The sequence below is a fragment of the Cheilinus undulatus genome, linkage group 6, assembly GCF_018320785.1.
Source record: "Cheilinus undulatus linkage group 6, ASM1832078v1, whole genome shotgun sequence".
Classification (NCBI taxonomy): Eukaryota; Metazoa; Chordata; class Actinopteri; order Labriformes; family Labridae; genus Cheilinus; species Cheilinus undulatus.
The window spans coordinates 35558759-35576265 of record NC_054870.1 but is presented as its reverse complement, the minus strand read 5'-3'; the positions used below and the strand labels follow the sequence as shown (position 1 = coordinate 35576265).

The window sequence follows — 17507 nt, the reverse complement described above, 5'->3', positions numbered from 1 at the left end:
CCTTTAGTTAACAAAGCTATATATATATATATATATATATATATATATATATAAGCGCTGTCAATTGATTAAAAGAATTTATTAAGTTAATCACATGACTATGCTGTGATTAATCATGATTGATTAATCTCAGCATTTCTGTAGTTTAGTAATTTTTAGATTTTTGAATGTTCTCATTATCCAGTGTTTATTTGCATTATTTTAACTTTATGTACAGCACTTTGAAAGCACTTTTTACTAAAAATGTATTATTATTATTTTTATAATAATAATAATAATAATAATAATAATTATTATTATTATTATTATTATTATTATTATTGTCATTATTATTATTATCTATAAACTAACATTTAAAATACTACCATTTACTGTATTTTTGGTTGAGAAAAATTAGTACAAGTATGGTGTTTAAATGAAGAAATATTAAACAAACTAGAGTTTTTAAACTTATTTGTTGTTTGTTAATCAGAGTGTCTTAATTCACTGAGCAATAATATTTATAAACTGGAAACGAGCCCAGCAGACAAACACATCAGGTACTAAATAACTTCTGCTGTAAAGTGAATGATCACGTGTGGTGTTACCCCGAGGTAGCTGAAGTTGCTGACTGATGTCCAGTGGTCTCTCGTCGGTGTAATAAATGTAGCTCAGGCCAGTTGCTCCACTTTAGTTGCCTTTTTAGCTGTCATACAGTTTCTAGTTGTCATACAGTTCACGGATTCTTGTGACAGTAGTTTTCGTAGATGTTCTGTGGTACGGGTTATTCACCCCAGGGACGTAAACATCCGCGCAGGAGGACTATGGGACGAAGTTGTGGTCAAACTTAGTCACATGATTAAATTGCATTATTATTTTTTTAACATGTTAAGATTTCCAGATTAATCACAAGCGTTAACGCGTTTATATTTACAGGCCTAATATATAAACTTTGTGAGTATCTTGCAGCCTGAACCAGGAAGTGCACTTTTAACAGCTTTTCTTCCTTATTATGAGAAATTCATGAATGAAACTAGAACCGCTGGCGGAGTAAATTACATTATGTACATTATCATCTTGGTAAAATGTCACCTTAATCACATTTTAATATTTTTGTTAATTTTAACTAGGGCTGAACAATATTAGAAAAAACAGACATTTCAATTTTTTTTCTCTACACAATATAGTATATTACAATTTTCTTTAATTTAAAAAAATCAAACCAGAAAAAAAGAAGGGCCTTTTATGTGCATTTAATACATTTAAATCAACAATTATATATTTTTTTCTTACTGGGTCTGAATTTCTATTGTCTGAGCCGGCCTTTACACACAGACACAGATGGAAAATGAGGATAAGAGGAGACAGAGCAGGTGGACAGAGCAACTTGTTTCTTCATCAACTTTACAAATAAACTCACAAGTATGTTCCTTAAACGTCATCAACCAATTATAGGGACATTCGAAGTTACTTTAGCCAACATGACTTGGCCCATGAGTGTACCTGATGGTTAAACGGATGCTTAGAGGCTTAAGCTGTTGTGACTGTCACAATGCAGGTCACACACCGGAGCTGAAAAATAAACAATCACCATGTCCATGCCATGAACGGACCATTTACTAGTGAGCACTGGGACAAGGTGCCATTTATAGTAGGACACCACTTACCTAGGATCGGCCTGGCTTAACTTAGCGTCTTCCTGAAGCACTACTGCCCATGCACACATGACAAACATCATTCCTGCTAGTGAGGAAATGTTGAAAAGTTTCCAAAACAACAATTTTCCCTTAAATTGTAAAATGAATTGAAGAGATTGAGCTCTTAAGCTCATTGTCTGACTAAAAAACCTGAAGCATCACCTTACAAAGACTTGAGTTTAATAAAACACAGGTAGAAGACATCTCATTTGTTCTGTTAACTTTTGCAGCATCATCATGCAACAGCTTGGATCATTTAAGTCAAAACAATTCCAGCACTCTTTGACTGTGAAACATCGCTTATTAAGGCAGAATTTCACAGACTGAAATATTTACTTTTAATCCACCAGTAAAAAGAACTAACAAACAAATACTGTATCTTGAGGAAGCTGAGTAGCTGACAGTTCTGTCTTTCTACTTAAACTTTCTACTGTGTACATCCAACATCAGTTTAAGAACTCAAGACACTCAGGAGACTCTTTCAGCTACATCAAAAGGAAAGGTAAAAACAACAGTGTCAGTGACATTTCCCCAAACCCAGCACAAACAGAATTATTCACACACTGTGAGGAGTGCCATCCGATAACGGAGAGATAATGACACTTGGTGGAAGGCAGCTTTCTCAAAACAGTTTTGAGATGGCACGTCACAGTTCGGCAGTTAAGCCTGTCAGGGAAGTAGAGGAGGTTATCCTGGCATTTTAATCTAACCTCGTTGTGAAGGAGAAAGCATAAAGGGTGATTTTCAGGGTTAGTAATAACAAGGACAGGCCTGCCTCCAAAAATGAGCTCTCATCACTCTGGATGCGGACAGTGCGGTGCTATGTGGAGCCGCGGTGAAGGATTGCAGGCCCAGTCTGCCTCGTCCCCTCTCGCCTCATCCATCTCCATAGACCTGCTTTAATGGATATTCATGTAGCTGAGCCAATCCACTCCTGGGAGGAATAATACCACATCATCTGACTCACAAAAAGGAAATAGAGCCTGTCCTCGCATGCTGGGAGTGTATACCACTGTGATGTGCTGTGATATGCAGCAGGAGCTACCTTCCCTAAGAATAGATAGATCTGACTGGGACTGAATTTTCCAATGCTCATTTATTTAATTCAACTATAGGCTGGATAATCATGAGGGAACAGTTTAAGAAATGAGTGTTAAGTAAATCACATGAAGCCATAAATGCAAATTTTCTTTACAAGGACACACATTGCTATGAGTAGGAGTAGGAGTCTAACAGTTTTTGTGACAGTTTGCATGTAGCCACATAACAAATACATCCGAATGGAGAAAAAAAGTCAAACACACGGCAGTAGTTGCATGCCAAGCTAGGTGGTAGTGATGTTTGTCACTGTTTGCTAATTGCTTCTAAACAACTACAGAAGAAGAGGAGGCAGGCACAACAGAACACTCCAAAAAGAGAACTTAGATTCAGTAGTGAGGGTAGCATAGCTACAAGACCTCCTGGATTCTCATGCTTCTCCTCAGCATCTCCGCTCTGTTTTTAAAAAGGTCTCTGGATGTGAAAGCAGAGCGCGTGGATGATGTTACAGATGTTAAAATATTTTACACAGATATGCAGAAGAAGAGTGCATCAGCAACAAATGTATATTTGAGTGCTCTGCTCAGGCCCTGTTACAATGTCCCATCCTGTGTTTGCATCAGCTAGAGCGGGGTCTGTCACTGATGTACACGAGTGGGGATTTTGATTTAATGCACTAGCCATCAAATCATACATATGACACATTGCCTCGAAGTGTAGGCAATTCATTTTTTTCTCCTGAAGTGGCATTTATTTTATCATTTGAAATCAGGATATTTTAGGCAATTATTTGTGCTGTTTTTAATTTTGCATAATTTTGGGGAGTTTCCCTCTTATTACCTCATGTTTAACACACCACAGGCTGGACTATCTGTCACAGGAAGATCTAAATAACACTTGATGAAGAAATTGTGAGCTTCACTACTGTCAGTTCAAAGAAAATAGATGTAGGAAACTTAGAAATACAAACCATAGCATAGCAAAGCATAGCACACCATATTGTACCATACCATACTATGCCATATCAGATCATACCATACCTTGCCCTTGCCCTGCCATGCCATGGTACAATTTGAAATTTTTAAGAAGATGCAATGTGATGTGATTCACTATGGTTTGATGTGATTCCATGTCACATGATCACTAAAATGTAATGTTAATGATTGCATTACTGATATATATGATTAACTGAAGAATATAAAATGCCTCTGGGAAAGTAAAGTGCTGGATTTATGTATTTATACATATATACTATACAATGGTGTCAGTCTCATTTACAACCATGCGTTATCTCTTAGCATCTTTCAGCACTATTATGCCACTTTCTTCTACTTATTAGAATAATACCAATACTTGGTTTAAAAAAAGTTTTTCAGCTTAGCATAGCAATGGTTCCTGATTCTATATCAAATCAAATATAATGCACGGGGATTGCTTAAAGTATAATATTTCAATGTGAGTAGAAATTCTGCCTTCAGTTAGCATTAAAGGGAAAGAAAGTAAAATGTACAACAAAGTATTTAAAGTACAGACTAAATGTAAAGGCCTGCACTATGGAAAGCTGAATAATAGCCACTTGTTTCCTTTTTTAAGCCTCTTTTAGAACAAATAGAGAAGTAAAAACATGTTCAGATATGTAAGAGCAGTGCTTGTGTGGACAGCTCTGCATATTCCTACAGCTTATTTGTGGGTTTAATTTTTGTGGTAAAATATGGAAGACAAACTAACACCGAGTCTCTTAAAAGTCATCTTTTACACTTCATCAGTCACAAACTGGCAAAGACAGCAGAGAAATAAACCTTCATGCAGTGACGAGTGCTGGGGAAATAGCTTTATGAACTCAGTGCCCGGGAAGAAGGCCACGTCTTTACTTTGTCAGCGCACCTCGGACAGTTTAGTGCCGAGGCTCACTCAACACAAACTGCTGTCATATAGTTGGCAGTGAGATCTGTATATATCATTCTCTTTGACAATATTTCATCATCTGTCTTTTTCTGATGTTGAATGCACGCACTAAAAGTTGAACCCGCCATAAAAAGTTTACAGAAAGCAGATCTGCAAAGGCTACTCTGGACCAGTGCTGAGGAAAAGCTTACACTTTGTTCTTTCCATATGCCTCTTTTAAGTTTTCTGGGCCGATGTGAATCTTTGTTTTTAAGAGCGATGTTTATCAGGGGACAGATCCTGCTGGTATAATCATTACGAGGCTGAGTGAAACGTCTTGCAGAGCACGTACACGTGTATAATGGGAAACGTCAAAGGTGCTCTGTCTTTTCTCAACGCCTTCCAAGGAGGACATTTCCATCCTCATGCAACATGCCGAGGCAGTCCAAACCAGGACGGGAAGATTATCGACAGAAAGATGAGAGCTTTATTTCTAACTGCGGAGTGACATCAGACAGAAAAGGATGAAATCAGTCAAGATAAGCACGGGGAACAACTAGGGAGTAAAGAAGCAGATGTCTGAGGTAATATTTCAGTGAATATAGCAGCAATTCTGAACAGAAGCATGTGTTTTTGATTTGAATAACAGTATTTTTGGAAAGCTAATTTTTGCATTCAACATCTAGATTATAAATAAATAATATAATCGCCTCTGGTTGTTATACAAGCGACAGACTTCAGGGAATTATATTTTTGTTTTGGTGCATTTAAGATGTCAGCCTTCCTCCAAATTCTGCAAAGTGCACCGTGCAAAGAACATTAAGTCATCAGTCAAAGCAACAACCTTGCCCTTCATATTGACAACTAAGTTTCAGCACTAGCAGTTTTGTCTTCCATTAGTCATGTATCCCATCCAGATGTCGGGCGGAGGAAGGAGGGGGAGGAGTGAGATAGCAGCAGGTGTAGATCTCTCTGAGCCCAGCTGAGCTCTAAAAGGCAGTGCTTAGCACCCACAGCTCCGTCATCTGGCCTCTCCCCTGTCTCCGCCAGCCTTTCGACAGCCCATTCCTCATCATTTACCCCTTTTTGGCAAAGCCCAGAGCCCTTCTAATGGGCCGCTCTGAATGCTTCCAGATGTTTGTTTATTTGTTGTTCAGCAACTATAAAACAGTTTACTCTTACTTTGGATCAGTTCCCATTTCTTCTCTTTTTTTTTTCCCATGGAGTTAACGGGGAGTTGTGGTGCTGATCACCCCGACATGTAATGAAAGCAAACCGCCAAACAAATGTGAGACACCCCATGGGCGTCGTCAGGATGGAGGTTTTTTCCTCACTTTGAAGGCGGCTCCCCTCTTGGGATTATAATAACAGTTGTGCACCATTTAAGATATACATACATACAAAGTAGCTGGAAGCAGGCCCAGAACAAGAAGATTAAAGGGGCCCTAGGCTCACACTGTAAGGCATTTTTCCCTCCTCTGTTTCCTCTGCTTGAACAAAGATATCTCTTTCATTTACTGCTGTCACTGCTGAGGGATGGCCTACTCAAATTTAATCAGATACCTGGAAAACTAAGCAACAGAGCCTGGCCTATTTATTGAAATGTTAGAGAAATGAAAGGTATATTTAATTTAAATCAGCTCTGCACACATGAATATATCAATCAAGTGTGAATCATCCTACATCTGAACTACAGTTATAATTAGATCTATGAAATCAGCTTGTGAATCTCACTTCAAACTGTGTCAACATAAGGAAATGACAAGCTGGTGATAAATAATTCAGGGTATTGTTTTGTGTGTTGAAAAGATAAATCTTAATGTAGGAAGACTGCAGTGCATTGCAGCAAGGCCGCCCATAAGTAGGGGGAAGGGGGACAGCTTTATGGGGCCCAGCCAGGGGGGCCCATGAGGTGAGCAAATTCATGGTCTATCGTAAAGTTAATCTGTGAAAACCCTATTTTACTTTTATCTGGATTATTAAAACTTATCAAAGCAGCAAAAGATGTATTATATTTGTTTAATACTGCAGTAATACAATATAGCTTTAATCAAAATATAAACCCCTTTTCATAAAACAGAATGACCTTTTTGGTAATCTCAACAATGTTGATAAGCACACTGAACAAAAGGAAACCATTGGGAAAGTAATGTCAGAATTCATAGCTAAGCTATGTTGTACACAGATTTATAGATGCCAGAAAAAAAAAAAAAAAACAGGAGGAACTGAGGCAACTTTGAGGTAAAAAATAATTAAATAGTGCCAAAAAATGGGTTAAAAGTGTACAGACTGGGTGAGAAATGGTAAAAAATGGCGGGGAAAAGAGTCAAAAGTGGCAAAAATTGGCAGATAAAGTGGTGAAAATGGGTTAGAGAGTGGCAAAGATGATCAAAAAGTCATAGAAATGGGTGAAAAGGGGGAAAATGATCGTAAATGTGTTAAGATTGGCCAAAATGGCTGGATAAGTAGTGAAAAGCAGTTAAAAAGTAGTAAAAACAGTTGAAAATGGCATAAATGGGTAAAATGTGCCAAAAATGAGAGAAAAGTATCAACAATATTGCAAAAAAAATTGTATAAAAAATACGAAAATTGGCTTAAAAGGGGAAAAAAATGATCAGACATGGGTTAAGGGTGACAAAAATGTTGCAAAAATGACTTGATCGTGAAAAGGGGTTGTGGCAAGTATGACAAAAAAAATGGGTTAAAGGAGAAAGAAGAATCAGAAATGGGTTAAGAATTTCAAAAAAAAAAGTGCAAAAGAGTGCATAAAGGGTGCAGAGTATCAAAAATGGGTTGACAGTGGCAAAAACTGCAAAAATGGCAGGAGAAAAAGTGGCTAGAGTGGCCAAAAGTGTGAAAAAGTGTGAAAAACTGAGCTAAATGTTGCAAAAATGGGTTAAAAGGGAAAAAAATTTCAGAAAAGGGGTAAGAATGGCAAAAAATGTTTAAAATGGCTTGATAAAGAAAGGTGTTCAAAAAGTGGCCAAGAAAAGAGTGAAAATGACAAAAAGAATCGATTAAATGGTGCAAAAAAGTGCCAAAAGGGGCACAGAGTATCAAAAATGGGTTGAGAGTGGCAAAAACTTTCAAAAATGGCAGGAGAAAGTAGTGAAAATAGGCTGGAGTAGCAAAAAGGGGCGAGAAGTGGCAAAAAATGAGCTAAATGTTGCAAAAATGGTTTAAAGTGGAACAAAGTGACTGAAATAGTGTTAAAAACAAGTTTGAAGTTGCATGAATAAATAATTGTCAACATCAGAACCCAAAAACACTGTGACACAATTTTCAGTTCCAAAATGACCGATGCTACTGATCCAACACACATGCACTGATAACAGTAAAATATAATTGTGAGGGCCCAGTCACTGGGTTTTTCAGTGGGGCAGCTAATTCTGTGGGCAGACCTGCATTGCAGTGCCTGTATGTTTAGTGTTCATGGAGACACACTGTACTTTAGGCTTGGACTCCATTTTGGACTGTTTGGATTCAAAGTTGAGCTGACAGTCGGACCAGCACTGAGACTTAGAGCAAAGGTGACAGTAGTGGAGGATCCTCGGGCCTCTCTGCCAGACTATATACTCCACTCCACTCTGTGTCACGCCTCCGCCAAGACACTCCGAAGCCCCCACCATGCTCCCTCACTTTGTCTTTTGTCTAGCTCCCTCTCATTTTTAAGTCCTGTTTTCCGCTCACTGACGTTTCTTCCCTTGAGTATCTTCTATCTGCTCTATGAAATCTTGATTAAGACTTTCCCTCAACGGCGCATCTTTCACTTTCTTGCCCTCTCTGTTAGCTCGACTCCTCTACAAACCCGAGACAAGAGCTTATCCTGGAGTCGTGTGTCCTTGGTTTCCCACCCCTCTCTCCCTGGGCAGTGACCTGCCAGCGCTGCCCTCCTCTGGGAGCTCCTTGCTGCTGTAATTACCTCTGGCACCCAGGCTCTGGGGCTTCCACACAGGTGACACGTTGGAGAGGAGGGGGGAGGGGGAGAGTAGGTGCAGAGGGGTTGAAAGGAGGAAAGGGAGGTTCTTACTGTGCAGACAACAAGGCGATGTCAGAAGTGCTGCTGATGTGGAGTTAGGATAAAACTAGAAACTCTGTTTTCCTTATTAAAAAGGCACATCTGTTAGCTTTAAATAGGACTTGGAAACATTTACATGTTTTCTCAGGGAGTGATACTTGCTTAAATCATGATTTTATTCCACAGACTGTGAAATATTGTTGTTGAAACAGGCAAGGAGGGCCTTTTTTCCTCCTATAAAGATGTTTTTTTCATCTGCTTTACAGGGCAAAGCAAAAGACAAAACAAAAAAAGAACAAGATATACAGTAACACCAGGGAAACTTGCTGTTTTCTTAAGCACCATGTAGTGAGCTCCTTAATTTACAATGCATACTGAAAGGAAAATGTTGCATTTAAGTCCATAAAAATCCTCTAGGATATCCTCTACATCTATTGTCTTTTCCCTGTATTTAATTCAGCAAACACACAGTTGTTTGGAATTACTGTCTGAAAAATTTTGTTTGTTGTAGCACTGCTTTGCCACGGCTTTGTTCTCCATGAAAAAAGGAGTTACTGTGACCGTCTCCAACACATAAAGAAAACTGGAGTATGTCTAAGATGTGTAAATAAAAGAAAACAAATAACAAAGAGCCGGGGAAGAGGCTGGAGGCAGGGACATGAAGAGGAGGTGAAGGGCGAAGATGAGGGCTGTGTTATCTAAGACTGCAGCGCTGCATCATAAAAATAACAAATGGAGGCTGTCAGTGCTGCTCAGATCTTAGACGGAGGGGGAAATATTTCATGTGTCAGATCCCCTCACCTTTAAATGGACTGTTCTTAGCCAGGTCTGATTGTGACAAAGCGCCGGGCTCTCCCTGTCCTTACATCCAGGGAGAGCTGCCACCATGCAGGCCTTCATGACATAGATCTGTCCTTGGCACCATAAACGGGGAGGGGGGTAGAGACACTCACTGTTGACCTGCTGAGCTACCGTAATGGTGGTCAACCTACTGTGTTTTGCATAGTGAAGACAGTGACAGAGAAGTGTGAGAGGGGTTTTTATCAGAAACCACAATGGTAACAGTGGGGTCTGATGAAAAAATAATCAGCAGATTAGAAGCTGTACAACACAGATCTGAGATGCAATCAATTAAAATGATCCTACTCTTCAATATTTAAGTATAAAATCGGGTGACCTGGTTCTTATTTTGTACTTTTTGTTAGCTACTAAGCTTTCAAAATGACTGTAAATGGCTCTGGGTGTCGGCATAAACACATTATTTGCAATTTGCACACCACTTGCAGTAAGTACACCTCTGTGCCTTAAAGTCTCGTTTCACTATAAAATAGACTCACAGACAGCCATCCAGTCATTTACATCTATTGTAATGAGAGACGTAACGTATTCTTAATATTGTGGTGACAGAAGCATCTCAGAATAGTCATGGTCATGTCACGGTGGGAACTATCATCAGCCCTTGCATACCCATCATCAGATTTCAGTTTTTAAAGACAATTAAAAACTGTGTATGACTAAGCATGGGCATGGCTCAACAATGTAATTGGTGGAGAAAAAGTGCAGATATTTTTTAGGTTTTTGTTAAGAATATTGTGTTTTATATGTTGTTAATTTGTGTTTCTCCATATAGGGTTTTGGGGGTTGTTTGTCTCTTCTGTTGGAAAAGGCAAAGTTAACTTAAAGTAAAAAGTGAAGTATTCACATCCCATCATTGCTCCAAAAGGAAAAAAATAAAGGGGGGAAAAAATAAAGTTCATATTTAAAGTCTGTCAAAAGTCAATGACTCTTTAACAGTAAGCCTCCAAGCGGTGAACATTAACTTTAATCATCCATGGTGGATGGAGGACTGTTGGCTGGCTAAAGGTAATGCTTGTCTTACTGAGGGAGTCCGTGGTTTGATTTTATTTTTTAAATCTGAACTGTTAAACTTCAGTCTTCCAGCTCTGGTTTTTTGCATAGGTAGCCCAGGGGCCCAGAGTGACACTGAGTGACCTATGGTTTTAGTACTGTGAGTTTCCTCACACGCCTCATAACTTTCACAGGTTTAGTTGTTGTGAACTGCTGTATGCATTTGTGTGAACTATCATAACACTTTTAGACCTATTTAATGGTAATATAATGCCAAAAATGCTGCCAAGTTGTGCAATGTTAGATTATGTGTGTGTCAACTGTGGTTATCAAGTTTAACCTACTGACAGAAGCACAAGTTTGTTCTACATTTTTAAAGAACCCTTACTGAAGTTCATACTGGAGTTCACTCATTTTGAACAACCTGTGAATACAGAGTAGTAGTAAGTTTACTTGGGCTTCTAAATTATTTGTGCAGTTTGAGTTCAACTCAATCATAAAATATGTACTTAAGCAGTAAATAGTTGGTTTGGCGGGTTCATAGTGGTCTCACTAAATAAATCTTTTACATACATCTTGTCTGTGACATAAAATGGAATTTGTGTTGGTTTTGAATGTGTTACTCCATACTTCCACACATAAGGTCACACATGGTAGACTAGACAAGAACAGGACTAGTTTTAGTCCATAAAAAGTCCTCACATTTTAGTCTTTACTTCTAGTCCAAACATTTATTCTCTTGCCTAAATCTGGTAGAAGTCATGCTAGTGTGTTCTGTGCACCCTGCCAAACATGGGGTCCCTGCTTTCTACTGCTAAAAAGCAAAAGAGATACAGATGCATTGTTTTTTGACAGATTTACCCACAGTAGATAAATATCATGGATTTTAGATGTCAGATGAAAATATTACATTTAAGTCTAGTTTTAGTCATCTTGACAAAAACTTAACTAACTTTTTGTCAGTTTTAGTCATCACAGATCTATTTTTGTTAGTCTTAGTCTAGTTTTTGTCATGGAAAATAAGGCTGTCTACGAACATTTCTAGTCATAGTTTTAGTAGATGAAATTCACACTCGATAGCTATAGTATTATGACTGTGCTAAATACAGTATGCTAATTAAGTAAGGGGAATGCTATGTAAATACAAAATATATACATAACAATATGGTAATGGTTTGTAACATTTTAATTTTAACTAAATATAACTAGAGTACCTATAAAAGTATTCACCCCCTTGGATGTTTTCCTTTAATTGGTTTTATAAATCAATTATGGTCAATACAAAAAAAACCTCTTTAATGTCAAAAGTGAAAACATATTTCTATGAATCAATGTCCATTAAATAAAAATATATGAACTGTAAGGTATAATAAGTATGCAGGGTCTCTCCCATCTCAGCTTGTAACTCCTTCAGAGTAGTAGTAGATGTCTTAGTGGTCTCTCTCACTAGTCTCCTTCTGGCACAGTTTGTAAGGACAGCCTGATCCAGGCAGATCTACACATGTGCCATATTTCTTTCATTTCTTGATGAAAGATGTAACTAAACCCCAGACTTATATTTCTCAATAACCTTTTCTCTGAGTTGCTTGGAGTGTTCTTTTGTCTTCATGGTGTAATGGTAGCCAGGAATACTGCTTAACCAGTGATTGGACCTTCTAGACACAGGTCCACTATCCCTGTCCTCCGACAGACGGCACAAAAAAAGAGATTGTTTGGACAGTTAAACTTGATGAGCAGCTTTTTTCACTGGTAGTGAATTTATCTGCGAATGCAAAGCAGTAGCCTGCACCGTCACTTTCAAGCACTGTATCTTTAAATGAATATGCCTTTCATTGAAGAACTAGAGTTCAGGGTTTCACATTAAGAAGTTGCTGCACAATTACATCAACTGCCAATACTGGGTCGATATGAAGCCTAATCAATGTCTTGTATCCACAGATCAAGGATGCTTCATCTTGTTTATATATATACTGTGTCCTCCCACGCACACGTTCTGATCAGAGTTAACCCAGATTACTTTGATTTATTAGCACTATGAGTGCATCACACAGATGAGACAAGATCAATAAGAATAGAGAACATAACTTCAAGACGGTCGCAAGGTCAATAGATTCCCACTCTCTGCAGCTGTTTATGGTTATGACTTATATTTACATAATCCTCGGGCGTTGTTTAGGATTGAATGTATGTATGATAATAAACTGTGATTCTTCAGTCTCAATCTGGAAAGGATTTGTGCAGATGTATGTATAATCCTCTTGACTAAAAGGTTATGAAGTCCAAAGGTTGTTTTTTCTTGTCCTTACCTTTGTGGTTTCTTGCATCTCTGGATCCTCGGGGTAGAGGAGTGTAGGGCAGCTGCTGACCCTCAGATCCGGCCTCAATGGGCAGCTAGGAGAGAGCAGACAAACAAATAGAATGAGTATTTAAAGAAGGAAGGGTTCAGCAGGTTTGGAAATGACAAGTTTCACAGCCACCACAGCTGGCTGTTGTAAATCCTTTGAGACTGGTGCAGGAAACGTTGGAAACACTGCTCCTGTTTTATGAGATAATGTATCAGGACATGTTTTATGACTTCTTATGTGTTATGGAGCTACGGTCCAGGCTTTGATGATCTGATATACGACGTGGTTAGGGAGGAGAGGTCTTAACCTTCACTCAGCCATGACCTCTGCAGTGGTCAACCAAAGGGCAGACGTCACTCACTCTGAGGAGCCAAATGCACTGTTGTTATGTGAGGGGAGTCACAAATGACCTCACTGCATTTGTTTTGAGACACGCAATACCATTTGCATCTCTTTAACTGTCTGTGTCACTATACCTTTACAAAGGATTTTTGCTGGACTTTCCACTCAGAAATCTAACTGGGTTGGAAAGATGCTCTTTATTAAATCAGCTCTAAACCTTGATTCTGGTTGACCGGCAAACATTTCAAAGAAGCTCTGCTTTGCTGTACAAGATGTTTTTGTATGTCCATAAAAACATTAAAATTTAGCAAACATGGCTTTTATAGCTCTGTTAGCCACATAAGCTATGTAGATAATCAAGCTAAAGCTAGGCTGAAGCTAAGTTAGCCTCAGCTACATTTGCTAAGCTCCTGTTGCTAAAGCTTACTTAGCTATAATGGTGACATCAACTATGTAGCTTTGCATAGCTCTGTAAGCTTTAGCTGAAGCCGAGGAAGCTTATCTGACAAAGCAGCATATTAAGCTACGTATCTAAGTTTTCTATGTAGCTAAGTTAGCTTTAGCAACATTTGCAAATCTCCCATTGCTTAAGCTAACTTAGCTACAAAAGCTTATGTAATGATGTTAATTATGTTGCTAGCATAGCTATGTAAGCTTTAGCTGAAGCTGAGGAAGCTTAAGTTAGGCTAATAAAGCAGTAAATTAAGCTACGTATCTGAGTTTCATATGTACTGTAGCTAAGTTAGCTTTAGCAATATTTGCAAATCTTTCATCGCTAAAGCTAACTTAGCTACATTGGCTTATGAAGTGAAGTTAATTACATAGCTAGCATAGCTATGTTAGCTTTAGCTAAAGCTAATGAAGCTAAAGCAGGCTACCGCTTGTGTAACTACTTCTAAAATGAGTCTATACATTTTTTAATCCTGGATTTGACTGCTGACCTTTTCTTTTTTATCTATGAAGTGTTGCTCAATCTGTAATGTTTGCAATGTTTCATGAATGTAACTGCCAGACTTTGTTTATGAAAAAAGTTTAATTAAAAAAAACTTTCACAAGAAAAGAGTAAAACATACGGGATTGTGCAGGTGATGTAGAACACCTGAGGAGGGCTTATAACTAAACTCACCATATTATCACACAATCAAAACTATTGTGATAAAAAGAAACACGTAATGGGAGAGAAAGGAGAAGAAATAAAGGAACATAAAATAAAGAAAACTGTAAAACCTAATAGCAGGGGACAAGTTACCAGGACAAAGTGGCTAGTTTATGTATACATAAATTGCGCCTACACATACACATATTTACACATGTGCATATACATCCTGAGCATACATGTGAATGTGCTATGAACATGTTATTACATCTGCTATAAACACTCTCATCAATGCTCTTATTATCATCTTTGGCATCGTTAATATTATCATTGTCATCACCGTTTTTATTCTAATTATCCATATTATTGTCATCAAAAACCATATCACCATGATTATTGCTTTCTCCCTCATTAATCAAAATAATCATTTTTTTCCCAAAATACCATAATTTAAGTTTTTTATACATTTATAAAATATTATGTCTTTTTAACCAACAACAGTAAGCATTTCCTTTTGTTATATGTGTAAGATATTAGTTGTAGTTTCAGCTAAATAAATTGTGGAATCATCAGCACACAGTGCAATATAAGCCTGTCTGACATTAGGTTAGATTATTCCTGGACAAAAAAAGGAAATAAAACTATTCAGTTATATTTTAGGGGTTTCTCCCACAATCAAACTTAATTTTTTTAAGCCATGTAACATCTCCATGCATTTCACAGTGGGGCCTATCTATGATGGTGCATGGCATGTTAGGTAAATTAGTAAGTTCAGAAAGTTTGAAAAAGGTATTTTATTTTCTGGTAAAGATTATGCATCTTAAACCAACAGAAGTTCCCCTTAACTTTGAAATTATTGATTGGCATACAACACCCCAAATATCCAGTGTAATTCAAAGCTCATGAAAAAGTGGGAAAATTAAAGGAGTTACTGCAAGTCACTACATTTGTGCAATATAATTAAAGCTTCCATAAAGAACTTTTGGTTTGTGTAAGCTTGGCGCCTCCTGTGGCCAAAGTCATGTATTATCCCTTTACTGATCTCATTCTGTAGTTTATTTAGAAGTAAAGTCTCATTCTGCTTTTCTAACAGACAAATATCATACATAGTTAATGTTTGCTCTAGAAAATGCACAAAAATACTTTTTCCTCAGACACTAACCTTACAAAAGCAGTTACAGGCATTTATTATTAAACTATAGAAATAATACATCTTGTCATAGATAGCCTTGTTTGCTTTTGTTGGTCACATAGAGGCATTTTGTGTCTGGTTTAAAACTTTTCACATGAGGTAAATATATATTGATTCCTGGCTGTGCAACGAGATAGAGCTATTATTGTAAGTATTGCAGAAGTTGGAGTTAAACTATTGTGACAAATGCTGCTTTGAGACAAAGAGAAAACAGACCTGGATCTCAAAGCATATTCCCAAACAGGTCAAGAGTTTCTTGTGTTGTTGTTCTTTTTGTAGACTTTCAAGGTCCAAAACATCCTCTTCCTTCCTTTAGCCCTTTTAGCTAGCAGAGCAGGCAGTTTATCATGACACAGCGATATCTGATGCCTTTGCAGAAATACTTTTCCTCTCCTGCAGGAAGGAATTCACCTCGGCCTTTAATCATAGCAAGAGACTCAACTGACAAATACATATTAGAGACGGTTGGGAGCTGCATTTTTCCCACTTTTATTGTTGTTCCTCTACATGCCCATGCATAACCTTGAGAAATGGAATGGCCTGCACTCTTAAATGGAACCATATTCTTCATGGGCAAACAGAGAGAGAGCACTGTGAATTGAAAACGATCACATAATGTGCTTTTTAGATAGCATCTCTGAAAGGCATTAAGGTCTGGCCAGCATGTGTCTCATATTACAGTGAAGGGAAAAGAAACCAGCAAAATAAGCTTTAGTATGTATATGCTGGTGGACCCATGCTCTCTGAGAAACTCTATGGAAAGAAGTCTTGTTTTGACAGCAGACCTGCTGCTCTCGGCCTCTGGAGTGAATGAAATCTACCAAGAAATATCAGAGATTACTGTATGCTTGTATGCTGGACTTGTACGGAGTGAAACGAACATACTGCATTGTGTAAAAACTGACGGTTCCTCTGTGAGAACAATCAGGTTATTTTTCTTACTGAAGCATCGGCTATATAGATGCTTGAATAGGCTACCTATCCTATACATAAAAAGTCTCTTTATTGCTGCCATTATTATGAGCTAACAGAGCAATTCATGCTTAAAGACAGGGATTGTTAAGCCTCTCTATTTGATCTACCTCTATGCTCTTCTTAGCCTAACTTGCACCCCTGCTTGCCTCATTTCCTGGTCTGCTTGAAAGATCACAAGCCTGGGCCTCTTCTGGCCCACTCGGCCCCCCAAAAAAGCCCCGTCTAATCCTGCAGCTCGCCCACAATTAATCTTCCTTGTTGCCATGTCATTAACAGCACCACCCACAGACTGTGTTAGGGGGGTCGCTGGAGGAGGAGAAGGCGTGGGAGGACACTGGATAGAGCTTTTGGCTGCCTCCACACTCTGCTTTTCCTCCTATGGGAGGTAAGTTGACTTGCTTTAAGTATCACCACCCACCCAGTCTACCCCCACGGTGCTATGCATGACACCACCGCTTCACCTCCTCAGGATCATGCCTGCTGATCAAACAGCCAACCCCATTCAACATCTGTGGTTGTCACTTCCCGTCCTAGCCAGAAAAAAACATTTTTAATCCTCCCTCAGAGCATCAATCAGCCAGCTTTCCCATGTCCTGATCCTCCCTTCTCTCCTCTCAGACCTTCCTCTGTACCGCTCCACATCTGCACTCTTTCACTTCAGCCAATGACCTGTCCAGAAGATGAGAAGCAGCTTATGACAAGTAAGCATGTGGAACACATCGGGCAATTTTTCTCTTGCTTTGACAGGAATTATTTAAATACTTTATAAACAGCTTTCAGATGGGCTACAACACAAGTGTTTGCTTTTAGATAATCACAACAATGCATGACGAATCAATGCGATATTGTTGAAAACTTAATTGTTATCATAAACACGGAGAGCTAGTGGGTTGAAATCAGAATAAAAAAGTGAAAAATTAATGTCATCAGTTATTTTTCTTCACCTAACTATTTTCAGCTTTTTGTCTTTTTTTTCCATAGGACAACCAGTGGATGTGGAAGTTGCAGAGAGAGAATGGGGAATGGTCAGACTTGAACCTGGACCACCTGCTTTGAGGACTATAGCTTTCGTCCTGACAGCTTGGCCATTCAG

The 17507-nt window shown here is 38.4% G+C and overlaps 1 protein-coding gene across 1 annotated transcript in view; it reads right to left on the bottom strand.

Moving 5' to 3' along the window:
* The window catches only part of lrmda (leucine rich melanocyte differentiation associated), a 388232-nt gene that overhangs the window by 36510 nt on the left and 334215 nt on the right, over nt 1–17507 (bottom strand). The window contains exon 7 of the mRNA XM_041788811.1: nt 12771–12855. Within this exon, the coding sequence (XP_041644745.1) occupies nt 12771–12855 (85 nt within the window). The remainder of the gene's footprint in view (nt 1–12770; nt 12856–17507) is intronic.